Below are 23414 nucleotides of genomic sequence, written 5' to 3'. Positions count from 1 at the left end.
GGAGGCTATTAGTGCCTGCCATTGTGAAGACTGATGTAAACTAATAGTTCAATTCCTCTGCCATTTCTTGGCACTCACTAATTCCCCTGCCTCATTCTCAAAAGGGGGCCAAGTTAATCTTGGCATCTCTCCCTTATTATATTTAATGAAGCTCATGCTGCCTATCTTGATAATACTTACAAATTTACCCTCAGTTTATTTTTCTTATCTTTTATAGATTTTTAAAGAAAATACTTTCCCAATCCTTTGGCTCATCACTAATCTTTCGCATATTGAACATTTTTACAATGTTTGATGCCATTTTTAAACTTTTCTGCCTTACCCTTTCTTATCCTTTACCTAGATTCCTTCCTTTTCCCTATGATAGATCTTGAGCCATGAACTATTTCCTTAAATGCTTGCCATTGTTCCTTATCTGCTTTTAGATTAGATTACCTAGTGTGGAAACAGGCCCTTCGGCCCAACAAGTCCACACTGACCCTCTGAAGAGCAACCAACCCAGACCCATTCCCCTCATTTACCCCTGACTAATCCACCTAACACTACGGGCAATTTAGCATGGCCAATTCACCTAACCTGCACATCTTTGGACTGTGGGAGGAAACCTGAGCATCCAGAGGAAACCCACGTAGACACAGGGAGAATGTGCAAACTCCACTGTTAAATTCCTTTCTCACTCCACTTCAGCTAGCAATGCCCTCATTCCTTTAACTGCTTTTATTTAAATTCAGCACACAACTGTTACCAACCCAAGTTTCTCCTGCTCAAATGCAATACAAAAGTTCTACCGTGTTATGGTCACTGTTCCCCAAGAAAACTTTGACTCTGACATTTTATTAAGCCTGCCAGACCAGAGCCAAAAACAGACCTACTCCTGATTGGATCCACAGAATAGGAAGGGTTTAGAGGGATATGGGCCAAGTGCCGGCAAATGAGACTAGATTAAGTTTGGGATATCTGGTCAGCATGAACGAGTTGGACCAAAGGGTCTACTTCGATGCTGTACATCACTGACTTTTTATAATCATCTTGCAAGCAACAATTTGATTGCAGGTAGTCAACATTGATTCATCAAGGGAATGTCATGTCTCACAAACCTCATTGAGTTTTTTGAGAAGGTGACCAAGCATGTGGATGAGGGTAGAGCAGTTGAAGTGGTGTACATGGACTTCAGTAAGACCTTTGAGAAGGTTCCACATGGTAGGCTGTTAGAGAAAATGCAGAAGCATGGGATTAAGGGTGATTTAGCAGTTTGGATTAGAAACTGGCTTTCTGTAAGAAGGCAGCAAGTGGAGGTTGATGAAAACATTCAGCCTGCATCCGGTTACTCGAAGTGTGCCACAAGGATCCGTTTTGGGACCACTGCTGTTTGTCATTTTTATAAATGACAAAGACACAGGCATAGGGGGATGGGTTAGTAAATTTGCAGATGACACTAAAATCAGAGGAGTAGTGGACAGTGTGGAAGAACATTGCGGGTTGCAGGAGGACTTGGATAAACTGCAGAATTGGGCTGAGGTGGCAAATGGAGTTCAATGCATATAAATGCAAGATGATGCACTTTGGGAAGAATAACAGGAAGGCAGAATACTGAGTCAATGGAAAGATTCTTGGTAGTGTGGGTGTGCCAAGAGATCTTGGAGTCCACGTACATAGATCCCTGAAAGTTGCCACCCAAGTTGATAGGGCTGTTAAGGCAGCATACAGTGTGTTAGGTTTCATTGGTACAGGGATTGAGTTCCAGAGCTGTAATGTCATGCTGCAACTATACAAAACACTAGTGCAGCCACATTTGGAATATTGTGTACAGTTCTGGTTGCCCCATTACAGGAAGGCTGTGGAAGCATTGGAAAAAAAAGGTGCAGAGGAGATTTACCAAGATGTTGCCTGGCAGAAGGTCTTATGAGGAAAAGCTGAGAGACTTGGGTCTGTTCTCATTGAAAGGCAGCGGCTAAGAGGGGACTTGATAGACATACAAGATGATCATAGGGTAGACAGTGAAAGTCTTTTTCTGAGGATGATGACGTCAGATTGTACGAGGGGGCATAGCTACAAACTGAGGGGTGATGGATTCAAAACAGATAATAGACAATAGACAATAGGTGCAGGAGTAGGCCATTCAGCCCTTCGGGCCTGCACCGCCATTCAATATAATCATGGCTGATCATTCCTAATCAGTATCCTGTTCCTGCCTTATCTCCATAACCCTTGATTCCACTATCTTAGAGCTCTATCCAACTCCTTCTTAAATGAATCCAGAGAGTGGGTCTCCACTGCCCTCTGGGGCAGAGCATTCCACACAGCCACCACTCTCTGGGTGAAGAAGTTTCTCCTGAGCCCTGTCCTAAATGGTCTACCCCGTATTTTTAAGCTGTGTCCTCTGGTTTGGCACTCACCCATCAGTGGAAATATGTTTCCTACTGCCAGGTGTGTCCAATCCTTTCATAATCTTATACGTCTCAATCAGATCCCCTCTCAATCTTTGAAACTCAAGGGTATACAAGCCCAGTCGCTTCAGTCTTTCAGTGTAAGATAATCCTGCCATTCCAGGAATTGACCTGGTGAACCTATGCTGCACTCCCTCAATAGCCAGAATGTCTTTTCTCAAATTTGGAGACCAGAACTGCACACAGTACTCCAGGTGTGGTCTCACCAGGGCCCTGTACAGCTGCAGAAGCAGAAGATGTCAGAGGCACTCAGAGTGGTAAGGATGTGGAATGCCCTACCTGCCAACATGTTAACTCAGCCACATTAGTGAGATTTAAACACTACTTGGATAAGCACATGAATGATGATGGGATAGTGTAGGGGGGTGAGCTTAGATTAGTTCACAGATTGGTGCAAATAGAGGGCCGAAGGGCCTGTTCTATGCTGTATTGGCCTATGTTCTGTGACTCTATAAAGTTCAAGAAACTATCACAAACCATTGTATAAATTCCTCCTCATGACTACCTCTGCCAATCTCACTATCCCAATCTACAAGAAGATTAAAGTTATCCATGATTAATGTGCTGCCATGTTTACAGGCTCTCATTATGTTCAGCTTTATTCTTTGTCCTGCAGGATAGTTATGTTAGGGGTTTATGGACCACTCCTGCCAGTGTTTTCTCCAATTAATTTCTTACTTCCAACCATATGGATTTTCCATCCTCCTATTAAAAAAGATAATTTCTTGCTTTTGTACTAATTACATCCAAAACACTTACTAGCGGTGTTCACCCTAAATCATACGGTGTCCAGCACCTTCCACATACTAAAGCAACAACACATCAGTTGTCCTTTCATCACGATTGTACTTGCTTTTGATTTAAAAAAAAACTCTAGATTCCCTGCTCTTTACACTTTAATCATATTTCATTTTTATAAAAACAATTCTGCTCATATTTAACCAACTGCTTAAGAAAGAAAAAACACTAAACACAAACTGCAGACCTTGCTTTTACTTTAGATTGGGAATATTCCCAATCATCCTTACCATTTATTTCTTTCCTTCCACTCATTTCATGCTATGGTTCATAGCATTCCCCCCCAATACCAAGGCTGCTTTGCATGGTAATTATACTATTTATGCTCAGTGATGTTCAGCTCTATGGCATCATTGCATGGCTGCTCCAAGGTCCTGTTGTCTATTATATAAACAAACATATCTTTAATGCAATAACAAAATAGTGGCAATGCTGAAAATTGAAGCAAACATAGAAAATGCTGAAATCACCAAGCCCTTACTCGCTCCAGAGGTGCGAAAAGACCTCTCCACTTTTTACACAGAAAATAAGAGCAAGAGGAAACCTCTCGGCCCTTTGAACTTCCTCTGCTGTTCAACATTATCATGGATGATGTATGTCAGTACCATATTCCCACACTCTCTTTACCATGGTCTAAGCTCAAGGAATGACTTATAGTTCTCATTCTAATTGTATTTCTAGTTACTTTTTGTAACTCTAAAAATGAGGCTAGACTTTGTGAAATCAGGAAACAAGAAAGTAGAAGGGCTCTCAACAAAATGCTACAGATAAAACAAAAAGTCTGCTCCTAAAAAAGCCACAGCGTAACTGCATTCAACTAAACCAACTCCACAGTGCAAGCGGAATTCACAACATCTGCCCACAAATCAGGCAGAAAATCCTGGGCAGGCAGAGTAGTGGGAACATTCCTGGCTCCCAGTCATTACTTGGACGAATTCCCAACCTTACTACTTCACATATTTGTAATCCTCAGTTAACGCCAGCATAAGAATTCCAAACACTTGCAAGCTTCTCACAGGTCCTAGGAGCTGGGATTTCACACCAAAATATTTAAAGTTAAGCATCACCGAAGTCTCTGTCCAACTTTAGAAACCTTCAACTCCAAGTCAAGTGAGGCAGACACAGGTGTCTTGACTTTTGAACATTTCAAATCAGAATGGTGTCAGCAACCCAGAATAAAAAGGTAGAGGTTGGGTTTAATTAAAAAGACTCATCTCCAGCTCCCAAGGTCAGTAATGTAAATAGATATGCAGAGGCATCTGGAGCAATCCTGCAATGATGGTACAAAGCTGCACATTGCTGAGCTTAAATAGCACAATTTGGGTGGAGTTAGAACATGGCCCCTTACCAAAGCTGCAAATCTCAGCCTGGTATATCTACGATCATCATGTAAATCAGTATTCTTTATTAATTGTGCATTAAAGTATATTCCTTTGAAATCTATCCTTGAAAACTGTTCTCAACGTTACTTCCTCCTCAACCAGTCAACATCCCAAACTCGGGATTAGGTCAAATCTCATGATAAAAAAAGCTGCTCATAAAACTGCTGACAGTCTTGATTGAAATCATAAGTGGCAGAGACATCAGTAAAAGGAATTCTGGGAGATGGCATTGCAGTCTCCAAGACTGGGGAATGGATGGAGGGAGGGCACCCTCAATGGGCAGCTTGGTGGCTCAGTGGTTAGCACTGCTGCCTCACAGCATCAGAGACCTGGGGTCGATTCCAGCCTCAGGTGATTGTCTGCATGGAGTTTGCACATTCTGCATTTCCTCCCATAGTTCAAAGAGGTGCAGGTTAGGTGGACTGATCATGTTAAATTGCCCATGTGCAGGCTCCATGGACTGGTCATGGGAAATGCAGGGATAGGGTAGGGTATGGTGTGGGTGGGATGCTGTTCAGAGGGCTAGTGTGGACTCAATGGCCTGCTTCCCCATTGTCATAGAATAATAGAATCCCTACAGTGTCTTGGGGACATTTTAATTAAAAAAAAAAGGAAAAAAAAAGGTGGCGATGAGACAAAGCATCCTTGTGCAAGATGGATATTAAATTGGAGGAAAGGGTTTGACTCCCACTGTGAACAATATTCTATGGGTTGGAAATATTTGAATAAAACAGAATAATAAAAGGCATAAGTTTTGTTCAAAAAGTTAATTTAACTCATTAAACCAGAAAAGGACTTAACTGTATCCATGATGTCAAATGGGCAAGAAAGACTGCGTTTATATTTAGCATTAACTTATCAGCTTAATAGAACTACAAATGGTAAATATTAAACAAGACAGATTATTACAATTATTTTTGTTAAATCAGAGCTGAGATTGCCTGTCCCAAGAGTGCCTGAGTCAGGGGTGCGAATGAAAACAGACACTGGAGAGAAATCTGGAGTTATGAAGACGAGTCACATTAGTGTCAAAACATCAACTCTATTTACCTCTTCACAGAAGCTGCTAAGCCTGCTGAGTTTCTTCAGCATGGTTTTCATTTCGGATTCTACTGCATCTATAGTATCTTGTTTTTGTCACTGTGTAGAGGAAGGTTTACTTAGGAAGGCTGGAAACTATATATACTTGCTACCAGCGAGTCTGACATCTTAAATTTTTCAGATGCTACATAGGGTTATTTTAAAAAAAAACACATGTGCAGGCAAACCTGTGGCAGGTGTGACCTGGATATGGGCTTGCTGGCCCAGAGATACAGTACTGCGGCAGTGTCCCTAAGATTCCCTCCAGTTCAGAGGTATGCAAACACCTGCCAAATGAAGAAAAAGTTGAAAGCAGTTGAACCAGGCCTTTGTCCAGCACCACAGGTCACCTAAGTATCACTATGTGACAATGTTACTCAGAAGGAATCAAAGACTTGTCTTTACCTCACAAAAGGCAACTGACTACCAACATTAAACTTGGCCTCTGCCTGGCTGAGTGATTAATGTCTCATTGAATGTCTCTGGGTTGAATTTGCAGAATTGTATTTACAGATACATTCTATTTTGTTCAAAAAGTACAATTTGTAGGCAATCAATATTTTTTATAAATTCCTACTTTGGAATACATACCAACTTTAAAATCACACCATTGTCTGAGCCGAGTTACTACTATTTATAAAACTTCAAGTTATCTCAGGAATGTGACTTGAAAGAAGTTCTGTGATTTACAGATTAATGAATAGAAACCTGCAGTCCATTCTTAAAAAGTTGAAAGACTCAACAGCAATCTAGGTTTGTTCAATATATTTCAGTGTATGACACCATAATCTTTTGCGATAAAAGCTGTCCGATGATCCTATTCCAACTGAAGGAGCAGGACTCCGAAAGCTAGTACTTCCAAATAAACATGTTGGACTAACTTGATGTCATGTGATTTAACTTTATCATTGAAAGAACATAATTCAAAAGCATTCGACAAACACAATGAGAAGAGAGCAACAAGAGGGAGGGTAGGACCTCAAAGATCGATGAGATTGTCTTTATGTTGAATCTCAGGAGGTGGGAGAGGTATTACAATAAATAGTTCGCATCAGTTTTGAGTGTTGAGAAAGAAATGGAGTCAGGGAAATACATATTGATGCCTTGAAAACAGTTTACATTACATAAGAGGAAGTGCTGGAGGTCTTAGAATATGAAGGTGGATAAATCTCCAGGACCTAATCAAGTGTATCCCAGGCCTTTGTGGGAAGTTAGGGAGGAAATTGTGGGGTCCCTTGCAGAAATATTTGTTATTATCTATAAACACAGGTGAAGTACTGGACAACCGGAAGGTGGCTAATATGTACTATTATTCAAGAAAGGCTATAAGGAGAAGTCTGGAAACTATATATACTTGCTGACATCAATGGCAGGCAAGTTGTTGGAGGAGATTCTGGCAGATAAGAATTACACACATTTAGAGAGGCAAGACTGATTAGGGATAGTCAGACTAGTTATGTGCGAGGAAAATCATGTCTGGCAAACCTGATTGAGTTTTTTTGAGGAAGTAACCAAAAAGATTGATGAGGGCAGAGCAGTAGATGTTGTTTACTTGGACTTTAGTAAAGTCTTTGACAAGGTTCCACATGGTAGACTAATTAGTAAAGCTGGATTGCATTGGATTCAGGGTGAGCTTGCCAATTACATACAAAATGGGATTGACAGTAAGAGACAGAGGGTGGCGTTGGAGGGTTGTTTTTCAGACTGCAGATGTATGGCCACTAGTGTTCCACAGAAATCAGTGCTGGGTCCACTTTTAGTTGTTACAACACCAAAATTTGTGGCGGAGTGGACAGTGAAGGTGGTCCACAAAGAGATCTTAACTAGCAAGTTTTAAGATTTGCAGTTCAGGTTGGGTTTCTGGATGTAGGTTTGCTCACTGAGCTGGGAGGTTCGTTTTCAAACATTTTGTCACCATACTAAAACATCTTCAGTGAGCCTTCGGATGAAGCACTGCTGGTGTAGCCCCCTTTCTATTTTTGTTTGGATTTCCTTGGGTTGGTGATTTAATTTCCTGTGGTGATGTCATCATTTCCTGCTCTTTTTCTCAGGGGGTGGTAAATGGGATCCAAGTCGATGTGTTGGGACAACACACCCATCCTAGGACAAGCCAAAACAGAGACAAGCACAAGAATTCCTTGAAACATGGTATTCCAACTGGAACTCCATCAACATTGACTTGGATCCCATTTACCACCCCCTGAGAAAAAGAACAGGAAATGACATCACCAACCCATGGAACCCCAAATACAAATAGAAAGTGGGCTATACCACCATTGCTTCATCCGGAGGCTCATTGAAGATGTTACCTAGTATGGTGACAAAACATTTGGAAAGTGAACCTTCCAGCTCAGCAAGCAAACCTACATCCAAGATTTTAATTTGGTCAATGGCCTGAGGAGTGGCAAATAGAGTTTACTTTAGATAAATGTGAAGTATTGTATTTTGATATACAAACAAGGGCAGGATTCATACAATTAATGGTAGGACCCTGGATAGTGTTGTAGAACAGAATGTCTTAGGGGTTCAGGTACATGAACCTTTGACATTTGTACCACAGGTAGACAGGGTGGTTAAGGAGGCAGTTAGCATGCTTGCTTTCATTGAGTATAGGAGTTGGGATTACATGCTGACATTGTACAAGACGTTGGGAAGGCTTCTTCTAGAAGAGTGTGCGCAGTTCTGGTTACCCTGATGTTATAGGAAGGATATTAAGCTAGAGGGTTCAGGAACAATGTTGCCAGTAATGGAGGGTTTAAGATATGAAAATAGACCAGGAAGGCTGTGACTTTTATCACTGGAGCATAGGAGACAGAGGGGCATAGATAAAGGCAAATGACAAGAGTCTTTTTGACTGTGTGGGGAGTTTAAAACTAGGGGGCATATTTAAAAGGTGAAAGAAGATAGATTTAAAAGGACATTAGGGGCAACTCTATTTAAAAATAAAGTGGTTAGTGCGTGCAATGAACTGACAGAAAAGGTGGTGGTTGCAAGTACAGCTACAAAATGTTCAAAAGACATTTGGATAAGTGCATGAATAAGAAACATTAAGGGATATAATCCAAGCACAGGCAGGTGGGATGAGTTTAATTTGGGAACGTGGTTGGCATGGACTGGTTGGACCAAAGGGTCTGTTTTCATGTTGTACTACTATGAGTGACATGAACCATGATCCTACTGAAGACAAAGCAGGTTTGGTGAGCCAATTAGCCAGCTTCTGCTCCTATATCTTTTGGTCCAGGAGTTATACCTTGACTTTAACGGACTGTTACAACTACAGATTGAAACAGAGACCACACAACACCAGAGGATCAAGTTGATGAAATAGGGTTTTTTATTATTATGGCTATATTTGCAAATAGCTCCAGAGGGAACCAGATTGCGGTACAGACTAACTTTACCTCAGACTCTAGGTGGGGCAGAGTAAAAACACACAAACATCCCTCCAAGTGTTTACTCAGGAGTTGTGCAGATAGAGTCTGACTGTTCTGAAAAGGGAGAGCATGAATTCACTAAGTCAGTGGATGCACAAAACCACAGACAGCCGACATGACAAACCAATTCACATTCACAGAACAGATAGCTGTTCATATGCTGCAGGGAAGGAACACAGCCCAGCCCCAGGGGACAGATCCTCTCTGCCAAACAATGCCATGTTAGAATATTTAAAATCTTTATGAAAAATTACATTAATAACCACAAGAAGCCAAAGCCTTACTGCTCAAATCAACTGCATATTCTTTTTTCCAGGAATTATCCTGCTTTCTGACTCCATTTCCTCAATTCATTGAACATTTTCCCCCCCAACAGAATTAAACAACTTGTGAGCTCTTTAATGTTCCTTTCGACTCTTGCATGGTTTTAGCAAACAAACAATTAGTCTCATTTCCCAACAGCTTTAATCACACTCTGGGTTGCTTCACCACTCTTGGTCTGTTATTTAAATGCAGAATACTTCAGCTGTATTATAATTTTGCAAGACATTGAACGGTAGTTGTAACTTTGCAAAACTCATTAATGCAACCAAAGTAGTCAGTATCCTTCCAATGGGATGACAGGGAGGGAAGAGCCAAGAGTAAAAACAAACAGTTACCAAATCTGGATAATTGAGGCTTTGCTATCATAGAATCAAACAGCACAGAATGAGCTATTCCATTCATCCTGTTCACTGGCTCCACACACTTCGAGTTTGATCTGTATCTTACCAAAGAACTTTTGAAAAATACCAATATTTCACATGGTCTGAACTACCATTGACTATGCCGGAAAATAAAACCGAAGAACACAATAGGAGACCCTTCAGCCCATGATGCTGGAGCTAGCTCTTTGAAAGGGTTCTCCAAATACTCACGTTTACCCAACCTTTCGCCATGGCTCTACAATATTTTCTCCAAGTACTTATTCAGTTCCTCATAAAAGTCCTTAAGTCTCTTTTCAAAACCATTAAGTAATTAATTCCCAATTGCAACCCCACTATCAAAATCAGACCATCCAGCTCTGACCCTTCCTCAACTTGTGGAATTTGCACATTCTCCCAGTCTCTGCGTGGGTTTCCTCCGGGTGCTCTGGTTTCCTCCCACAGTCCAAAAATGTGCAGGTTAGGTGAAGTAGCCATGCTAAATTGCCCATAGTGTTAGGGGCAGGGGTAAATGTAGGGGAATGGGTCTGGGTGGGTTGCGCTTCGGCAGGTTGGTGAGGACTTGTTGGGCCAAAGGGAGTGTTTCCACACCAAGTAATCTAATCTTAAAAAAACTCTGGTGCCTAGAATCAGAAACAACACTCCAGTGTAGACTGAACCAGGTGATTTATATAGCATTAACATGTTTTCCCTTCACATTTTGTGTTTCTATTTCCAAAATATCTAAAAGAAAAAAAAACTTTAGAAGTGAAGTGATCTCAACATATCCTGTCTGTACAGAAAACTTGTGTATTCCAATAAAACTTAGTTCTAACTTACACAAAAGCATCTTCAGTAGTTTGTCCAGAGGCTTTATATTCTCCCCCCCCCCCCCCCCAAGATTGCAGACTAATTGGAGCTTTCATCTGATGAGACGGATATTTTTATGCGAGAGAGAGTCAGGAGGTCTGGTACAAACAAAACCGAGGGGAGGTATAGATACAGGGTTTGATGTAGAAACAAGCTGAAGCAAGCAGAGTGGCTCCTCCTATCCCTATGTAAATCACTAGTGTTTGTTGCTGGTCTCCCTCTTGCAGGAAGAGCAGAAGGTTGTATTCAAGCTTCCTGTCTAGTGATTTAGACAAGGATATATTCAAATAATTTTTTAAAAAGTATTTCATGGTCATGTTACTTGACAGATGACAAGAATACATTAGAGATAACAACCAGATACACAAACCAGGAGAGATTAAAAAGGAATTGCTCTCACGCATTATGAAATGCAAAGTTATCCTTGTATTCCAGATTAAAACAGATTTCTTTCTCCTTTAAAAGAAAAGATTGAATCCTAGGTATGTGACAAGCGCATGTTGGAAAATGCAAATAACTGACAATTTTGTTTAGGCTAATCATTTAAGTTAGAAGATAATGAGGTCCAAATTTGGCACTTTAAAAATTTCTGTTTCCAATAGCAACTCTTAGGCAAAAAAAAAAAGAGTTTAAAACAGAACCCCTCTGGAAGTCTGATCACAAAAAGGTCAGCGTTGGTAAAGACTGCAGCATATTAATATCCTGTAATGGATGATCAACCAGAACACGGAGTGCCAAACAAACAGTCCGTGGCCAGTGTTCTGCACAAAATGTTTACATTTGAAATGTTTGCAGTAGAACCCTAATCTGAAACAAACAACAGAACTAAAATTTCCTTTTAAACCTGGCAATGGGAGGGTTAATGAGTTTAAAGCATATGCATACACACATACGACCACCAAATACAGACAAACACTTGCTAGAGGATCCCACATCCAAGGAAATATTTTCACTCCTGGGGACAGAGTACAGCTGTAATGCTACGTGCAGTTGGTCACACCCACACATCACAATCATTCATTTTAAACAACTGCCTCAGAGGTCATTTTGAACAAGTGCCTCAGAAGGGTTAGGAAAGCAGATTTAAGCAAATCCTCTTAAAACAAAAAAAAAAATGCACAAATTATTGGAGAAACTCAACTTGTCAAGCAGCATCTGTGGAGAGAAAGTAGAGTTAATGTTTTAAATCTCATTACCCTTCAGAAAAACCTTCTCTTCAAATATAAAACACTGGACCTTTTCAAAGTTAATGGGAAACCAGGACACCTAACTGAAAACAGATTAATGGAACAGCAGCTGTCCACATGTACCAACAGGTTCATCTCTTCATGGTTGGACAACTCCTGGCACCATCAGTTTCTTAGTTTATTGTTTTAAATCAACCAGTTTAACCACAATTTCTCCCCAAAACATTTGGCCACTGGACGGTGTTCCAGGCTACAACATATGGGACACTTGGTGGGTCAAACAAAGATTTCTGCAGTTCATGACCTGGATTCCAATTCAATAGGTTTTAAAAAACAAACAGAACTTAGACTAAATAGCTAGCATGTGAGAGAGCATGAAAGAGAAGCTCCACCCTCCGTTTAGTCTCAAATTCAAAAATGCAGTCATCGATGGTTACAAGGTGAAATGAATTTTAGAAATATTTTAGTGCGATACACGGTGGCTGTGACCTTTAAAACTAATCAACACCAAAAACAGTCACCCTGCTTCTACACTCCTATATTGCCCCCACTAATGGGTCCATTTGCCATCGAACATTGGGATTTCTGATTTACTGATTACAGTTCATTGACTATATTCGAGAAACTTCCATAAAGCAAGACAGCTTAAGCACAAGCTATTAAAAAAAAAGTTACTATCATCAGGATTCAAATGACTGGAAGTTTGGCCTTCGATATGGAATGATTTTTGCAGCATCGGAATTACCCAGAACAGGGCAGGGAAGCTTTGGTTTGACAAAGCATCCAAAAGCTAGCACTTACTACTACACTTGGGACTGTCAGCCTAGACTGTGCAAGTGGCACTTGTACTCATGCCCTAACTCAGATGTGACAGTGGCATTCACTGACCTTCAGCTAATAACTAATTAAACTATGATTCATTGAAACCAAATGTGTATGATGAAAAATGCATGGAGGAATTAAAAGCTAGAACATCACAGATGTGAAATGCAAACCAAGTTGGTGAAGATAAAAGTTCACAAGGTCAGATTCTCAGTTACAACAGAAAAACTGTTTCTGTTCTCTAACGATTCATTCACTCTGCAGAGAGCGAGAATCAACAACATGAATTTATCTTTGAGGCCTGGTCCAGCACAGATAAACAATGCGAGTGAAACATGTGGTCATTTCTGTTTTTAAAAGATACAATTGGATCAGATCTAGATCCAGTGCAAAGCCACTACTTCCTCAGATTTAAAACAAAATCTAATCCTCTACTCCTGTTCAATGTAATCTATTTTATTTCCACTTGAAGTTAACTTTGAAGTTACACACAGTCTGACATTGGGCTGATGCACACCAAGATTAACTTCATCAGTACTCAAGGTCCTAAACAGTAAGGTCTTGTACAGCATTGACCATTCCAGATTGGAGAGAGAGTGTGAGAGAGAGTGTGAGAGAGAGTGTGAGAGAGAGAGAGTGTGAGAGAGAGAGAGTGTGAGAGAGAGAGAGTGTGAGAGAGAGAGAGTGTGAGAGAGAGAGTGGAGAGAAAGTGTGAGAGAGAGAGTGTGAGAGAGAGAGTGTGAGAGAGAGAGTGTGAGAGAGAGAGTGTGAGAGAGAGAGTGTGAGAGAGAGAGTGTGAGAGAGAGAGTGTGAGAGAGAGAGTGTGAGAGAGAGAGTGTGAGAGAGAGAGTGTGAGAGAGAGAGTGTGAGAGAGAGTGTGAGAGAGAGTGTGAGAGAGAGAGTGAGAGAGAGAGAGAGAGAGAGAGAGAGAGAGAGAGAGAGAGAGTGAGAGTGAGATCAGCAATGGTGTCTGCCTCGTCAAAGCAGAGGAACAATAACATTTCAAAGCACAGCATCAGATAGATTACCCACAACAAACAAGCATATTGTTTCTCGAGCACATTTCAAAGTGTTCAACAACCACAATAAGAGGAATTCTAAAAAAAAAATAAATTCATGGGATGTGGACATCACTGACTAGGCTATAAAAGTTATTATCCATCCCCACTTGCTCTGGGCAAGCAGGTGGTGAACTGTCGTTTTGAACCACTAATCCTTTTAAATGTAGATATATCCACAATGCTTTTAGGGAGGACATTTCAGGATTTTTGACCCAGCAAGTGAAGGAACGACAAGATATTACCAAGTCAGGAAGGTGCATGGTTTGGAGGGGAATTTCCATGTACCTGCTGCCCTTTACCTTCTAGATGGAAGTGGTTGTTCATTTGGAAGATATAGTTGCAACTGGAGCTCAGGATACTCAGAGCAGATTGGAGGAAGACAATTGTTACATTCTGGCTCAAAACATGGTCTCCCATGTGTACAATTGTGACATGCTAGCCAATTTAACCTCAGTGAAGAGGAAACTTTGAGAAATAACAATACAGTTGAAAGTTTTTAAAATGGTGATTGAGCCAACTTGGATTAATAAAGGAAAATCAACACAAATTGGTTCACGCCATTTCCACCACCTACAAACAGACCCCATCACCAGTGATATATTTCTCTCCTCACCCCTATCTGCTTTCCGTAAAGACCGTTCCCTCCATGACTCCCTCGTCAGGTCCACGCCCCCCCCCCCCCCCCACCAACTCATCTTCCCCCGCCATTGCAGTAATTGCAAAACTTGTGCCCACACCTCCGCTCTCACCTCTGTCCAAGGCCCCAAAGGAGCCTCCCATATCCAAAGTTTCACCAGCACTTCTACACATGTCATTTACTGTATCCATTGCTCCCAGTGCAGTCTCCTGTACAGTGGGGAGTCAGGATGCCTACTCGCAGAGCACTTTAGAAAATGTCTCCGGGATACCCACACCAACCAACCCACCATCCCGTGGCCGAACACTTCAACTCTCACTCCACCAAAGACATGCAGGTCCAGGGGCCTGCTCCATCACCACTCCCTAACTACCCGATGCCTGTAGGAAGAACGCCTCGCCTCGGGATCCTCTAACGCCATGGCATCAATGTGGATTTCACTAGTTTCCTCATTTCCCCTCCCCACACCTTACCCCAGATCCAACATTTCAACTCAGCACCACCCTCAAGACCTGTCCACTTTCCTTCCCACCTATCCACTCCATCGTCCTTTCCCACCTATCACATTACCACCACCTCTGTCTACCTATCACACTCATACTTTCTCTCTCCACCCCCCCCCTCCCTCATTTATCTCTCCACCCCCTCCCCTCAGCTCACAAGCCTCAATCCTGATGAAAGTTTCTGGCAAGAGACATCAATTCTCCTGCTCCTTGATCTGCTGTGCTTTTCCAGCACAACACACTCAACTCAGGCCAAACAATGTTCAACTTGATTGAATGTTTTGATGATGTAAAATGGACAGTGCAGTTACATTATCTGTAAAGTAAGGGTGTAGGTTTGCTTGCTGAGCTGTAGGGTTGATATCCAGACGTTTCATTACCTGGCTAGGTAACATTATCAGTGGCGACCTCCAAGTGAAGCAAAGCGGTTGTCTCCTGCTTTCTATTTATATCTTTCTCCTGGATGGGGTTCCTGGGGTTTGTGGTGATGTCATGTCATTTCCTGTTCGTTTTCTGAGGGGTTGATAGATGGCACCTAGATTTATGTGCTTGTTTATGGCATTGTGGTTGGAGTGCCAGGGTCTAGGAATTCTCTGGCATGTCCTTGCTTAGCCTGTCCCAGGATAGATGTGTTGTCCCAGTCGAAATGGTGTTTTTTTTCATCAGTGTGTAGGGCTACGAGGGAGAGAGGGTTGTGTCTTTGTGGCTAGCTGTGTTAGTGTATCCTGGTGGCTAACTTTCTTCCTGTTTGTCCTACGTAGTGTTTGTGGCAGTCCTTGCATGGAATTTTATAGATGATGTTGGTTTTGTCCATGGGTTGTACTGGGTCTTTTAAGTTTGTTAGTTTCTGTTTGGGAGTGTTGGTGGGTTTGTGCGCTACTCGGATTCCAAGGGGTCTCAGTAGTCTGGCTGTCATTTCTGAAACTTTGTCCGAAACATTCCATGCAAGGACTGCCAGAAACACTACGGAGGACAAACAGGAAGAAAGTTAGCTACCAGGATTCATAAACACCAGCTAGCCACAAAAATACACGACCCCCTCTCCCTCATAGCCCTACACATGGATGAAAAAAACCACCAACTATCCAACTCTTTCTTGAAAGTATCTAGAGACTTGGCCTCCACAGCCTTCTGGGGCAGAGCATTCCATACACCTACCACTCTCTGGGTGAAGACGTTTCTCCTCAACTCTGTTCTAAGTGGCCTACCCCTTATTTTTAAACTATGTCCTCTGGTTCGGGACTCACCCATCAGCGGAAACATGCTTTCTGGCTCCAGAGTGTCCAATCCTTTAATAATCTTATACGTCTCAATCAGATCCCCTCTCAGCCTTCTACACTCAAGGATATAGAAGCCCAGTCGCTCCAATCTTTCAGCGTAAGATTGTCCCGCCATTCTGGGAATTGACCGTGAACCTACACTGCACTCCCTCAATAGCCAGAATGTCTTTCCTCAATTTGGAGACCAAAGCTGCACACAATATTCCAGGTACGGTCTCACCAGGGCCCTGTACAACTGCAGAAGGACCTCTTTGCTTCTATACTCAATTCCTCTTGTTATTAAGGCCAGCATGCTATTAGCTTTCTTCACTGCCTGCTGTACCTGCAGGCTTGCTTTCATTGATGTACAAGAACACCTAGATCTCATTGTACTGCCCCTTTACCTAACTTGACTCCATTTAGGTAGCAATCTGCCTTCCTGTTCTTGCCACCAAAGTGGATAACCACACATTTACCCACATTAAACTGCATCTGCCGTGCATCCGTCCACTCACCTAGCCTGTCCAGGTCACCCTGTATTCTCCTAATATTTCACCCTGCTACCCAGCTTTGTCTCATCAGCAAATTTGCTAATATTACTTTTAATACCTTCATCTAGATCATTAATGTACACTGTAAAAAGCTGCGGTCCCAGCACTGATCCCTGCAGCACACCACTGGTCACTGTCTGCCATTCCGAAAGGGAGCCGTTTATCACTTTGTTTCCTGTCAGCCAACCAATTTTCAATCCAAGTTAGTATTTTGCCCCTAATACCATGTGCCCTCATTTTGCTCACTAACCTCCTATGTGGGACTTTATCAAAGGCTTTCTGAAAGTCCAGGTATACTACATGCACTGGATCTCCCTTGTCCATCTTCAGAGTTACATCCTCAAAAAATTCAAGATTAGTTAAGCATGATTTCCCCTTCCCAAATCCATATGGACTCTGAACTATCCTGTTACTGCTATCCAGATGGGTCATAATTTCGTCCTTTATAATTGACTCCAGCATTTTTCCCACCACTGAGGTCAGACTAATTGGTCTATAATTCTCGGTCTTCTCTCTCCCTCCTTTCTTAAAAAAAAGTGGGACAACATTAGCCACCCTCCAATCCACAGGAACTGATCCTGAATCTATGGAACATTGGAAAATGATCACCAATGCATCCATGATTTCTAGAGCCACCTCCTTCAGGATGCAGACCATCAGGTCCCGGGGACTTGTCAGCCTTCAGACCTAAATCTCTCCAACACCATTTGCTGCCTAATATAAATTCCCTTCAGTTCAGGTCCTTCAGCCACTATTACATCTGGGAGATTAGACCTGTCTTCACTGGGGAAGACACGAGCAAAGTACCAATTCAACTCTTCTGCCACTTTTGTTCCCCATAATAAATTCACCTGTTTCTGTCTTCAAGGGCCCAAATTTAGTCTTAACCATTTTTTTTTTCCCTCTTTTCACATACCTAAAAAAGTCTTTACTATCCTCCTTTATATTTTTGGCCAGTTTATCTTCATACCTTATTTTTTCTTTGCGTATTTCCTTTTTAGTTATCCTCCGTTGTTCTTTAAAAGCTTCCCAGTCCTCCGATTTCCCACTCATCTTTGCTATGTTATACTTATTCCTTTTTTTTTTAAAATATGGTCCTTAACTTCCCTCGTCAGCCACAGCCACCCCTGCCTCCTCTGAGGATCTTCCTTCCTTTTTGGAATGAACTGATCCTGCATCTTCTGCATTCTGCCCAGAAATACCTGCCATTGTTGTTCCACTGCCATCCCTGCTAGGGTATTGCACCACTGAACTTTGGCCAGCTCCTCTCTCATAGCTTCACAGTTCCCCTTACTCAACTGAAATATTGTCACTTCCGATTCTACCCTCTCCCTTTCAAACTGCAGATTAAAGCTTACTGTATTGTGGTCACTACCTCCTAATGGCTCCTTTACTTCGAGGTCCCTGATCAAATCCAGTTTGTTGCACAACACCAGATCTAGAATCACTTTCTTCCTGGTGGGCTCCAGCACAAGCTGTTCTAAGAATCCATCTCGGAGACACTCCACAAACTCCCTTTCTTGGGGCCCAGTACCATCCTGATTCTCCCAGTCTACCTGCATGTTGAAACCCCCCATAACTGTAGAAATATCTTTGCGACAGGCCAATTTCAGCTCCTTATTCAACTGAGACACCACATCCAGGATACTTTTTGGGGGCCTGTAGATAACTCCTATTAGGGTCTTTCTACCCTTAGAATTTCTCAGCTGTATCCATACTGACTCTACATCCCTTGATTCTAGGTCCCCCGCGCAAGGATTGAATATCATTCCTTACTAACAGGGCCACCCCACCCCCTCTGCCTGTCACTTTGTCCTTATGATAGCACATATAGCCTTGAATATTCATTTCCCAAGCCCTGTCTACTTGAAGCCACGTCTCAGTTATCCCCACAACATCATAACTGCCAAATTTCCAAATGAGCCTCAAGCTCATCCACCTTATTTCTAATGCTTTGTGCATTCATATATAATATTTTTAATTTGTTACTCTCCTCACCCTTCCTATCAATCCCTATTTCATTTGACCTTACAGCATGATCCTTTGAGTTTGAGTCAGGGAAAACCTGTCATTAGAGGAGCTAGTGCATTAGACTCAGATTAGAGGGATAGCTAATATAGACAGCTCTATAGTCTAGAAATAGAAATTTGATGATGTGATGTGATTGTCCATCTCTAAATCATAGTGGAGAAGATGGTGAACTACTTTTTTGAACTGCTGCAGTCCTAAGGACAGCCACAGTGCTGTTAGGGCACAAGTCACAGGATTTTGATCCAGTCACACTGAAGGAACAGTGATATATCTCTAAGTCAGGAAGGGGAGCGACTTGATGCAGAACATACAAGCAATGGTGTTCTCCTTTATTTTCTGCCCTCAGCCTTCTTAATGCGAGAGGTTGCAGGTTTGGAAGGTTATATCTCAGGAGCCTTGGTAAAGTCCTGCAGTGCAGCTTCCACATTCACTGCTTCTCAAATCACAGCTCTGCAATCAGTTCCCACTCTCACTCACTGAGACCGCAGATTTAAGTTAAGTTATTTCCAAAGCCCCTGTGTGTTGTTATGTGAGCCCTGTTGATCAGAATGTATATTGACAATATTTAAATACATTTACAAGAAACCAATGTTGGAAATCTACCAAGCAGTGGAGATTTCCCATCATTGTAGACCCTCACAGCAAAGCATTTAATGGACACAGACACCCACAGTGGGGGTTGGCTGTAGAAGGTTGACCCACACCCTCATACTCGCTGGATGCTAATGTCCAAGCTCCACTTACTAGGATTGCCTGGACCAGCTTTCAAACCTGCGTTCTTCCAACTCTTGACTCACTGAACCAAAAACTCCTTCCAAAAATTCCAGCTGCGAGTGACATGTTACACTCTGTCCTCAGGTCCTACTAAAAAAGCTTTTGAGATGGTCGCTCAATGCAAATTAGTCATGAAAGCAGAATCAATGGTATCCAAGGCAGAGTAACACATTGGATCCAAAATTGACTGGAAATCAGGAAGCAGAGCGTGACGATGGAGAGGGATATTTCTGATTGAAAGCTTGTTTTTAGTGGGGTTCCTCAAGGAACTAATGATTTGGACTTAAATGTTGAGGTATGATCAAAATGTTTATGGATGACAAAAGGAATTCATTAGTGTGGTAAATAGTAAAGAGGATAACAGCTGCAAGAGAATAGCAATAGACTCCTCAACCGGGCAGAGCAGTGGACAAATGGAACTCAACCTTGAAAAGTGTAAGTAATACAACAGGGGACAACTAACAAGGGAAGGGATTATACTATAAATGGTAGGACTCTGGAAAGTACTGATGATCAATGGGAACTTGGTGTGCATTTCCATAGACCCCTGAATGTAGCAGGGCAGGCAGATAAAAAGTGGTTAAGGCGACATATTAAATACCTGCCTTTATTAGGCAAGGCATAGAATACAAGAGCAGGGAGATCAAGCTGGAACTGAATAAAAAACAGAGTAGACCACTACTTGAATACCATGTGTAGTTTGAGTCACTTCATTATAGGATAGATGCAGTTACACTGGAGGGTGCAGAGGACACTTACCAGGATGTTATCTGGGCTGCAGGGCCAGGAATGATCAAGTAAGCTGGGGCTGTTTTCCTCGGAGCAGTGAAGGTTGAGGGTGGACATGAGAGCATAGCTATCACCCGCAAAATCTTCTAAGTAAGGAGTTAGTTTTTCTATTAATAGGAGGTGTCAATAACCAGGAGGCATCGAGTCTGCACTATCTTAACTACTGCTAAAAATGCATTAATCCCAATTTCCTATTCTTGTCCCATGTCCCAGGGCAGAGAGAGAGTCTGGAATTTACTATATGAAAGGGCGGTCAAGTCAGACACTTGTGACAGTTAAGCAGTATTTATATATTCACTTGTGTTTTCAGAAGCTTCAGGGCAATGGGCCAAAAGCTGGATAATGTATCAGATTGTTGATGAGTACGAACAGGATACATCAATGGCCTCTTTCTGTGCTGTAACCATCTATGAATTTTATATCAAGTCTCACTGCGCTTGCTGAATAACGTTGCTCAATTGGGAGCCAATCTCATGATTTTGATTTGATTTGACTCACTTATTTTCATCAGTATCTTGTTGCAAAATACAGTAAAAAGCATTGTAGAGTGTCACCACTCTCTGGTGCCAACAGAAAAATAAACCAAAGAATATAAGACAGAATAAAAGTAAAAAAAAAATAAAGTGTTGAATTTTACAGTCCCTTTTGTCAAAGGTTCTGTTATGGGCCATAGGCCTGGTGGCCAGGTTGGAATGCCTTTCACTGCACTGCTGCCGTTGAAACAAAGAAGTCCCCACTCTTCAGCTCCATCTCACCTCCACTGAACCCCTCCTCCCCCACCACTGAGTCCTCGATGGGCCCTGCCAATGCAGATACTGCCAAGAACTGCACGAGCCCAAACTCAACCCTGCCGCCATGGAGTATGTTAAAATTCTCATCCTGCTCTTCAAATCCATCCGTTATATTACCCCTGCCCATCTTGCCAATCTTCAATCTCATCACCACCAGATCTCTGCACTCCTCCTATTTGAAAAAATTACTCCACCATTAAAAAGTCTCTTCAGCTGCTAAAGCTGAAATGTTTAGGTACTTACACACACATTCCCTCCTTAAAGAGGGTTCATTCAAGTTAGCTCTTTGGCCAATCTCAGACCACCTTTCCCAATAACACTTGGCTCATGGTAAAATTTTATTTGATAACAATTATGTCAACCATCTTATAGGATATATCAATGCTCTATATCAATACAAGCTTTTGTCATGATTACATGTTTAAATACAGCAAACTGGTCAGGAGTCACACAAGTTCAAAGTGAGATTGGTTAGTAATGCATCAAAATGTGAAATCCTGGTGAATCCTTGCCCACGCTCCAGATTACTCCTTCAGGTGTTGCTGAGGAGTGTATTAGCTCTGAGCTACCCAAGTAACAATTAGTTGCCCTGAGCACCCACAGCAGCTGACTGCTCCAACATCAGGAGCATCCTGCTCAGATCCTGAGTTAAGTGAGCTCATACAGGGCACCAGCCTACATACAAATCCTTGACTAAAAACTGGAGATCACAGCAGGTCAGACAGCATTCATGGAGACAGAGCAAATTAATGTTTCGAGTCTAGATAATTCTTCAGAGCTGAAGTGAAGTGAAGTGTGGGATGGATATCATTTATGCTGTAGTTTGGGGTGGGGGGGGGGGGGTGTAGGGTGTTGATAGAGAATTAACATCTCTCCACCAGTACCTTGCACCCAGTACTCCACCCAAACTATAGCATAAATGCAGCACCCCCCCAAACTATAGCATAAATGCAGCACCACCGTCCCCCCCCCCCATACACACACACTTCAGCTCTGATGAACACAGTCATCTCGAGTTGAAACATTAGCTTACTGTCTCTGCATGGATGCTGTCTGACCCACTGATTGCCAGCATTGGCTGGTTTCAGTACAGATTCTAGCATCTGCAGTAATTTGCTCCAACATACAAACTCTTCTCCACTTCTCTGGCAAACATTCACCCCTTGGGCAACAACAACCCTCAACATCAACACCCCTCAAATAGGGTACTAGAGTACCCTGTTACCCACTCCCCTGCCAGTTTGTCAATCCCCCACTCCTGTACTCTGCCAAGTGAGGGCAGAGGCAAAAACCTCAACTGTGGGAAGTGAAGCTCAGTGACAAGGACTGTTAGCCCCAACACAGACTGTCAGTCTCTCACACTCTCGGCTTCCTTTTTAATTACAGACAGGCTAAAAGTGGAAACAGAAAAAAATAAAACTGCTTCAAACATAGACACTTGGGAGGAAGCTGAAGGAGATAATATACAGGACAAGAGTTCAGCCAAGTCACAAACTTCTAACCCTGTGGGAAAGAGCAAATCCAACAGAAAAGTTTCACTCTCCATCCTTCCCTGCACAGCTCAACATCAGTAGTTCAGTCCCCTGTGTTACCAGTACCTTGTAATAGGCCAACTGTAAGTAGTTATAGACGATCCGTTTCTGGAACTCACGTGCAACCTCCTCACTGACCCTGTACATAGAAGGTGGACCCATTCGACGTGACTCACACTCCTGGATACAATGAGCTCTTCTCAAGATAACTGCAAAGAATATTAGATTGGACTCGGCTGCTTCCTGGAATTCATGCTGCTTCTCACACTGCAGCCGGCACTGGACTTTAATACTCTTGTGCTGAGCATAGCTGCGAGTAGCCTCTTCCATATAGTGAACAACACCTTCCCAGTCATTTCTGTAATACGCCTGGATTCCCTCCTCATACAACAAGTCAAAGGGCTTCAGCACTTCCTCACACTGCATACTGCAGAGGGAAAGGATAATCAGAAATGTTCTCATCATTGTTTCTTTGCCCCCCTACACTCATTCACTCGAGAACTGCTTCTGATTCTGTGCAGCTTGTTAAATACACCACTGAGCCCAAACCAAATCAACTCCGAGAAATAGATGCAATTCAGGCCGATTAATCATGTCCAGATGTTAGCTGCTCAGGCAGTAATCCCTGCCATGTAGATGCAGGAATGTCAGATTCTAACAAAAAAATCAATCTCCAAATCAGTGATCAAAATATTTGACAGAGAAACGAGCCAAGCGGAGGGGGAGAAGGTGTAATATTAAATTGATGGGCAGAGGGAGAGAGAAGTGGGACACTCCCAGAGA

General features: G+C 42.3%; 1 protein-coding gene across 1 annotated transcript in view; it reads right to left on the bottom strand.

Moving 5' to 3' along the window:
* The window catches only part of p3h2 (prolyl 3-hydroxylase 2), a 156906-nt gene extending 133768 nt beyond the window's left edge, over nt 1-23138 (bottom strand). The window contains exon 1 of the mRNA XM_043702558.2: nt 22698-23138. Within this exon, the coding sequence (XP_043558493.1) occupies nt 22698-23096 (399 nt within the window). The 5' untranslated portion in view covers nt 23097-23138. The remainder of the gene's footprint in view (nt 1-22697) is intronic.
* Between the last annotated feature and the right edge of the window lie 276 nt (nt 23139-23414).

This window comes from Chiloscyllium plagiosum, unplaced genomic scaffold, assembly GCF_037043375.1.
Source record: "Chiloscyllium plagiosum isolate Xiang-an unplaced genomic scaffold, Cpla_swu_hap1 HiC_scaffold_13, whole genome shotgun sequence".
NCBI classification, from domain to species: domain Eukaryota; kingdom Metazoa; phylum Chordata; class Chondrichthyes; order Orectolobiformes; family Hemiscylliidae; genus Chiloscyllium; species Chiloscyllium plagiosum.
The sequence above is the reverse complement of the archived record's forward strand: the minus strand, read 5'-3'. Positions and strand labels throughout refer to the sequence as shown.